Source organism: Sinocyclocheilus rhinocerous, unplaced genomic scaffold (assembly GCF_001515625.1).
Source record: "Sinocyclocheilus rhinocerous isolate Xijiao unplaced genomic scaffold, SAMN03320098_v1.1 scaffold2477, whole genome shotgun sequence".
Taxonomy (NCBI): domain Eukaryota; kingdom Metazoa; phylum Chordata; class Actinopteri; order Cypriniformes; family Cyprinidae; genus Sinocyclocheilus; species Sinocyclocheilus rhinocerous.
In genome coordinates, this window is record NW_015625593.1 from 67,872 (window position 1) to 76,030 (window position 8,159).

At 33.8% G+C, this 8,159-nt stretch overlaps 1 protein-coding gene across 1 annotated transcript in view; it reads right to left on the reverse strand.

Moving 5' to 3' along the window:
• LOC107757993 (anosmin-1-like) overlaps positions 1–5,341 on the reverse strand; it is a gene marked incomplete at its 5' end in the record, with an annotated part of 24,771 nt that extends 19,430 nt beyond the window's left edge. Inside the window, 4 exons of the mRNA XM_016575615.1 lie at positions 432–646; positions 2,167–2,338; positions 4,613–4,701; positions 5,204–5,341. Coding sequence (XP_016431101.1) covers positions 432–646; positions 2,167–2,338; positions 4,613–4,701; positions 5,204–5,341 — 614 coding nt within the window. The remainder of the gene's footprint in view (positions 1–431; positions 647–2,166; positions 2,339–4,612; positions 4,702–5,203) is intronic.
• Between the last annotated feature and the right edge of the window lie 2,818 nt (positions 5,342–8,159).

The window sequence follows — 8,159 nt, forward strand, 5'->3', positions numbered from 1 at the left end:
TCAGTGTATATATATATATATATATATATATACACCACAGAAATAAATTATATTATTACTTAATATTATATTAATTTATATTTTTACTGGCAACAAAGTCATACAAAGTCATTGTGAACATTTGTTAAATCACTCAGCCTTACTTCATCCAGAAAGCATCCATATAAGAGGTCTGGTTAGTAAAAGGTGAGCAAACGAACAGCCTCTGAGCCTCATGCAGCGCTCGATTCATCATCCGGATCCTGTGGGCCGATGCCAGCACTGGCGTTACGCACACAAGATGATTGTGTATCATATTTTACACTCTTGGACTCATGCAACCAATTTTCCATGAGAGGCGCTCCGGTAAGAAAGTGTGGGCCAAGAACACGTAATGTAAGTGTAATTTATGTAGCTTTCACGGGAGAACAGCGTGTGTGGAGACGACTCACAGGTGGCAGGATCTGAGACTGGGAAATGATGCTGTTGGGAAGGCTGTTCGGACGACTCGTGCTGGAAACCTCCGCCCATGTGACCTGGAACCCCGTGACGGGCTGAAGCGGCTGCGCTCGCGACACCCTCCAGAGGAAACCAGCTGTCACGTTACCGTCGTGGAAGCTGAAGGTCGCTGTCAGATTCTCAGGCTTAGCCAAAACCTTCGACGGCGCTGGGGTGGTTTGAGAAAAACATCAAATATATCAGGAGGACAGCAGAGAGTTAAGGCTCGGACCACACAAAACCACACGAAACACTTCGGGATCCAATCAGACTGCGTGCATGAGGATGCACCGATTTTTATAAATATGACAGGTAACAAAAGAACGACAAAAATACATTCATATTATGAAAAATGAGGAAACTAGTCAGTGAATGAAAGTTAGAGAGGGTTTTATTTGAAGTACTTAGTACCAGGGTTATTACTGTTAACTAAGACTAAACATTTTGAAGACTTCTTCAGTGCTTGAAATAAAATATAAACAACTTATTTTATTTCAGTCAGTTGCCAAGGCAACATTTCTCAATTTAATTTAGTTTAAGTTGATTGTATTTAAAATAACTAAAGTTAAAATAAAAATGAATAAAAACTAAATAAACGTATTTAAAAAAACTAACAAAAATGAAATCACACAACAAAATTAATACAACTTTAACTAAAATTAAAATGGAAAATAAAACTAATAATAGCATTTAAAAATGAAAAAAATAAATAAATAAAACTTTAGAATTAAAATGGAAAATAAAAATAAAAATAAAATTTTTAAAAAGTGAAAACAATAAAATTACTAAAACTTTAACTAACGGAAAACAGAAATTATAAAATACAAAAATTAATTTAAAATATGAATAGAATCTATAATAGTATATCAATGATAATAAAGTAACACTGGTATGGGCTCAAAAGGACACTCAATCTCAGTTTTATTTCTTGTTAACTAAAATTGTCTGAAAAAAAAAACATTTATGTAAATTGACAAATTATAAATGTTAACTAAAAATAAATGTTAACGGAACTAAAATAAAAAAAAACAGTTATACTTTCAGTAAAAATTTCAATTAGATGCCAAGGCAACATTTCTATCTAAAACTGGAAAAAAAATTTATAAAAACGTAAAAAAAAAAAAAAAATGACAAAAACAAAACAAAATTAATCAAACTAAAACTGAAATAAAAATTACTATAAACTATGTAGACATTTAAAAGAAAAACTAAAACTAATGACAAAACAACAAAATTATCAAAGCGTTAAATAAAAATACAATGAAAACAGAATATATATATATATATATATATATATATATATATAGATAGATAGATAGAAGTACTAAAAGTACTAAGACTGAAATAAAAATTAAGGAAAAAATTTATAAAAACAATATAGACATTTAATAAAAATTACAAAAACAAACAACAAAAAAACTAAAACTAAAATATAAAAATAAACATTCAAAATATTGATAAAAACTATAATAGTAGATCAATGATACTAAAATAACACAGCTGGTACAATGTAAATATAATATGCAGCCATAAAAAGCTATAATATAGTAACAAAAATAAATGTTCTCCTAAATAAACCTGAATTTTTATCTCACTTTAACCCCTCAAATGTCTAAATGTATGAAGTGTATGAAGCCGCATCCTGAAAACAAACACTTCCTGATGAGTGATAAACGTCTCCATGCTCACCGGTGTCTCCGGGACAGGCGATGGGTTTGACGCTCTTGCTCCTGAGAGTCGCGCAGGACGGCGTCAGGAAGCTGGTGCTCTCATCTTTGGAGCGTCGTTTGGCGTTGAGCGTGTGAACGGTGACCCTGTACTTACAGGAGAACAGCAGACCGGGCAGATTGATGAAGTTCTCCTGCAAAAGACAAACACGTTTATCAAAGAGTGACGCTAGCAACGTTAGCAACCGTCCTAAAACACAGACCCAAGCAATGCCTAAAGATATGGAAGGTGGACAGTGCCAAAAGTCTTTAAACGGAATGCGTGAAATTTGACGTGTCAACATACACTGTTTGTCGTGTGTATTACACGTTTATCAGTTCAAAAGTATTTGAGACTATATTTGCATATGTGACATGATGGTATGTTGGTATATATATACGTATACAAACATCAGATTTCATATTTACTCATGAAGGATGTCGTAATGGTACACTGGTATGCATGTCTGCAAACATCAGACGTTATATTTGTTCATGAGGGATAGTACATGGCATGTTGTGTGTGATGTGAGTCTTATGTCATGATTTGTCATGTCCTTATTAGATGTTTACTTTAACTTTGTTTTTCAGGTAGAAAATTCCTAATTTACATCGTTACATTAATTAAATTACTCTAGCACAGTAGACTAAATAAACTAAAGAAAGGATTCATATGTGGCTAAATCTAGAGGTAAATCTATTTTAAAAAGTATTGCACGTTTGAACACGGCCAGAATCAAGAAGTCAAGAGACGCGTTCAAATTGGTCTTAATGTAGTAAAACTCTTCATCTGTACACATACTACAGAAACATGGCAAAAACTGATGCCTTAACACGGCCATAATCCGCGTCTACACGTACAAAAGAAACACATTCAAAACTGCTGTGATAACATGGATGAACAGTGTGCATTGACATCAATTGACATTGCAATCAAATTTCATGTGTTCCGTTTAAAGACTTTTGGCCCCGTCTGCCTTCCATATAAAAGCTGCATTACATTCATGTATTACATCTGATCAGTTCATTCCCTGGGAATCGAATCCATGACCTTGGCATCACTAACACCATGTTCTATAGTTTGAGCTACAGAACACCCTAGCAACCACATAGCAACAAAGTAACAACCACTTAGAACATTCTAGCAACTACACAGCGATGACCTAACAACCACCCAGAACACCTTATAAACTGCAAAGCAACATTCTAGCAACCCCATAGCAACTAGAACACCTTAGAAACTGCATAGCAACACATTAGCAATCACCCAGAACACCTTATAAACTGCACAGCAAAATTCTACCAACCCAATAGCAACTAGAACACCTTAAAAACTGCATAGCAACACATTAGCAATCACCCAGAACACCTTATAAACTGCACAGCAACATTCTAGCAACCCCATAGCAACTAGAACACTTTAAAAAGTGCATAGCAACACATTAGCAACCACCGTAACGTCTACATAACAATGCCATAGCAACCACTTGGAACACCATGGAAACTGCATAGCAACACCCTAGCAAGCACCCAGAACACCTTAGAAACTGCATAGCAACACATTATCAACCACTTAGAACATCTTGGCAACTACATAACAGTGCCCTAGCAACCACCTGGAATGCCTTAGAAACTGTATAGCAACACCCAGAACACCTAAGTAACCCCACAGCAATGTCCTGGCAACCACCCAGAACATCTTAGAAACTGCGTAGCAACACCCTAGCAACCACCCAGCACAGAAAACATTAGAAACTGTATAGCAACCACCAACAACACCTTAGCAACCCCATAGCAATGTTCTGACAACCACCCAAAATACCTTAGAAACTGCATAGCAGTACCCAAGCAACCAGCTTGAACACTATAGCAACCCCATAGCAACATCCTGGCAACCTCCCAGAACACCTTAGAAACTGCATAGCAACACCTAGAACAACTTAGCAACCCCATAGCAACACCCTGGCAACCACCCACAACACTCTAGCTTTCACCTAGCAACCAGAACACTCAACAACAACAGTTAACAAGCAAACAACGATCCCATTTTCTTTGGAAAAGTTAAAAATTTAGTTTTTCAGTCATGAAGTGGGACGACACATTTAAACACGATGATTCCCGGCCGTCTACAGAAAGCAAACGTACGTTTCCTAGCAGCTAGCGTGCGGCGCGGTGAAGAACGCGGCTCGGGGCCGCAGGTTCAGGCTCCGGTGGGGCCGCTTTGGGGGTTTGATAAATTAAATCCCGCTTCCTGGAAATGTGATTTTAATGCTTGTGTTTTCTTAGGCACTGGAGCACATTCTGAGCACATCATCTGAAACAACACGCGCTAATCAGCTTCAGTAATGAAGAGAAATGAGGCTGTGCTCCCGTAATAGACTCTGCGTTTCTGGAGAGCAGAAACTCCTCATGAACACTAACACACTGACCTGAGTCACTGATTTCTGCGGCGCTCCGGTTTGGTTGTGGCTGCAGTATTCAGGCATCCACTGAACATGAAAACGGTTCACGACAGCATCTGCAAATCAAACATCAACACAACTTAAACATCTCACAACACACACACAGCCTGATCAGCATATATTTAGTGAGGAAAACATCTCTTGATTATTCAAACTAGATTTTGATACAGTAGATTAATCCATTACTGATCCCAAATTACATGACAAAAATTGTAGTTAGTAACGTAATCCATTAAATTACACATTTTAGGTAATATAATCAGACTACTTTCTGATTACTATTAGATTACTTTTGATGTAACTCATTTATCACATTGATTTAAACACGATTATCTTGTACCAGATTGATATATAAAATACAAAGAGAAAGAATAAGGTTCAGGCTCCGGTGGGGCCGCTTTGGGGGTTTGATAAATTAAATCCCGCTTCCTGGAAATGTGATTTTAATGCTTGTGTTTTCTTAGGCACTGGAGCACATTCTGAGCACATCATCTGAAACAACACGCGCTAATCAGCTTCAGTAATGAAGAGAAATGAGGCTGTGCTCCCGTAATAGACTCTGCGTTTCTGGAGAGCAGAAACTCCTCATGAACACTAACACACTGACCTGAGTCACTGATTTCTGCGGCGCTCCGGTTTGGTTGTGGCTGCAGTATTCAGGCATCCACTGAACATGAAAACGGTTCACGACAGCATCTGCAAATCAAACATCAACACAACTTAAACATCTCACAACACACACACAGCCTGATCAGCATATATTTAGTGAGGAAAACATCTCTTGATTATTCAAACTAGATTTTGATACAGTAGATTAATCCATTACTGATCCCAAATTACATGACAAAAATTGTAGTTAGTAACGTAATCCATTAAATTACACATTTTAGGTAATATAATCAGACTACTTTCTGATTACTATTAGATTACTTTTGATGTAACTCATTTATCACATTGATTTAAACACGATTATCTTGTACCAGATTGATATATAAAATACAAAGAGAAAGAATATATATTTTGTTCCGCAAAACAAATCGAACGACACTCTTTAGAAAACATAGTGGTCAAAAAGTGAATTAAAATCATTGTTATTTTTCTAAAGTGGACTAAATATTTGAAAATCATTTTAATAATAATAATAAATCTATAGAATAAATAAATAATAAATAACATTTTAATTTTCTAGATACTTTTTAGTCATTTTATAAATTAGACTAAATTAAAAATGAGAAAATATATAAAATAATAAATAATAATAAATTAATTAATTTGTTCTAAGTTTTCTGATTTGTGCTATAAAAAGTTTTTAAAAACATTTCATCCTTCATCTCACTGTTTTATCAACTAATCATTTTTAAAGACTAAATTAAAAATTAAACTAAATAAATAAATGTAATTATTCTAAATGTGTGCTACAAAAAGTTCAATATATTTTTCATTCTGCATCTTACAGTTATTTATAAATCAACTAGATATTTGTCCTAAATTAGACTAAATGATTAAATTACAATTTAAATAATAAATAAATTTAATTCTTCAATATTTTCTAGCTTGTACTACAAAACGTTCAAGATATTTGCTTATTTGTCGTCCTGCATCTCGCTGTTTTATCAACTACGCATTTTTCTAATCTAGACTAAATTGAATAAAAGAAAAATAAATATATGCAATAAAAAATGAATAGTCATAAACAGTGTTGGGGGTATAATACGAGTTACGTAATCAGATTCCTTTTTAAGTAACTAGTATAATGAATGCATTACTTTTAAATTTCCAATTAAATATTTGAGTTACTTTTTAAAATAGGTAACGCAAGTTACTTTGTTTTCCCATTTATTCACTGACACCTCTCCTGTCCCCGTGTTGAGAGAAATCGGCCTTTACAGTTGTCAAAAATATAACTTTTGGTGTTTTTTTGTTATTACAAAGCCCAGGTGACAACAAGTAACGTAATGCATTACTTTCCATAAAAAGTAACTAAGTACTGCAATTAGTTACTTTTTCATGGAGTAATGCGATATTGTAATGGATTACTTTTAAAAGTAACTTTCCCCAATACTGGTCATAAACAGAAATATTGATCTACAGATGTTTACTTAAATACTTTATATATATATATATATATATATATATATATATAAAATGATACAATATGTGACGATGCAAGTGAATTATATATATAAAATTATACGTGTGTATATATATATTAATATTAATATTTGGTTGTTAATGACGTAGATGCAATATGTGACGATGCAAGTGAATCGTGACACAAATGAGTCACAAGACGAGAAGAACCACAAAAAGAAAGCAGAAACCTAGTGGCCCAAAAATGCCATTAAAATCACTGAAAGATGCGAGTTGCATGAACAGCAAGAGTAAATAATAACAGTATTTTAATGTTTGTGTGAACTGTTCCAGATGGTTTCTATGTAGCGTTTATCCTCATGAAGTACCTGCGCGTGTTTCTTGGAATCAGGCATTAAAGTGAACAGCGGCACGAGTCTCATTTGATTGGTTTCCTCCTGCGCCGGCGATTACAGAACAGTAGTCTCGCTGCGCTAATCAGCCGTGTTTATGCAACGCCTCTCGTTTATTATTCATCAAGCTGCGCCGTTTGGATGTCAAACGAAACATTTCAGATTAGACTCGACTGAAGATAAAAGAGCCTTTGAAGGAGCCGACGCGAAGCTCAGAACATTTCTGGAAGCAGAAAAAAGGAATCGCAGCTGAAAAAATGGAGTTAAATAAACAAGTGCTGTGTCCGAAAGCTAAAAAACGCTCATTCTCACGCCGTATTCAGAGGAACGTCCAAATCCAGCGTTTGTCTTCTGGTGATATCATATGCTAAATTTTCCAGTTTGAGCTATAAAAACATTTTGCCATTCTACACCTTTTTGCCATTTATTTATTTCTAAATTTCGACTAAATAAAAAAGTAAACAATGCATTAAATGGTAGCTAATAAATAAATTTAATTATTCAAAATTTTCTAGTTTTGTTCTAAAAAGTTCAAGATATTTTTTCATCCTGCATCTCACTGTTTTATCAGCTAGTCGTTTTTTTTTTAATTCTAAATTAAAAACTAGAAAATTTATGAAATAATTAATAAATAATAATAAATTAAATTGTTCAAAATGTTCAAATTTTTTAAATCTTGCATCTCACTGTTGTATCAACTAGTCATTTTTCTATATTAGATTAAATAAAATATGAAAATTAATTAAATAATAATAATATAATACATTATTTAAAATAGTGTAGTCTGTCCAATAGAAATTTCAAGATATTTTGTCATCCTGCATCTTCCTGTTTTATAATCAAGTCATTTTCCTAAATTAAACTAAATTAAAAAGTAAAAAAATAAATTCAATGATAAATAATAATAAATTAAATTCCAAATCTTCTCACATTTTCATACTGTATCTCACTTTATGTCACAGTCTATTTTCTAAATTAAACTGAATTTAAAAAAAATATACAGTGGGTACGGAAAGTATTCAGACCCCCTT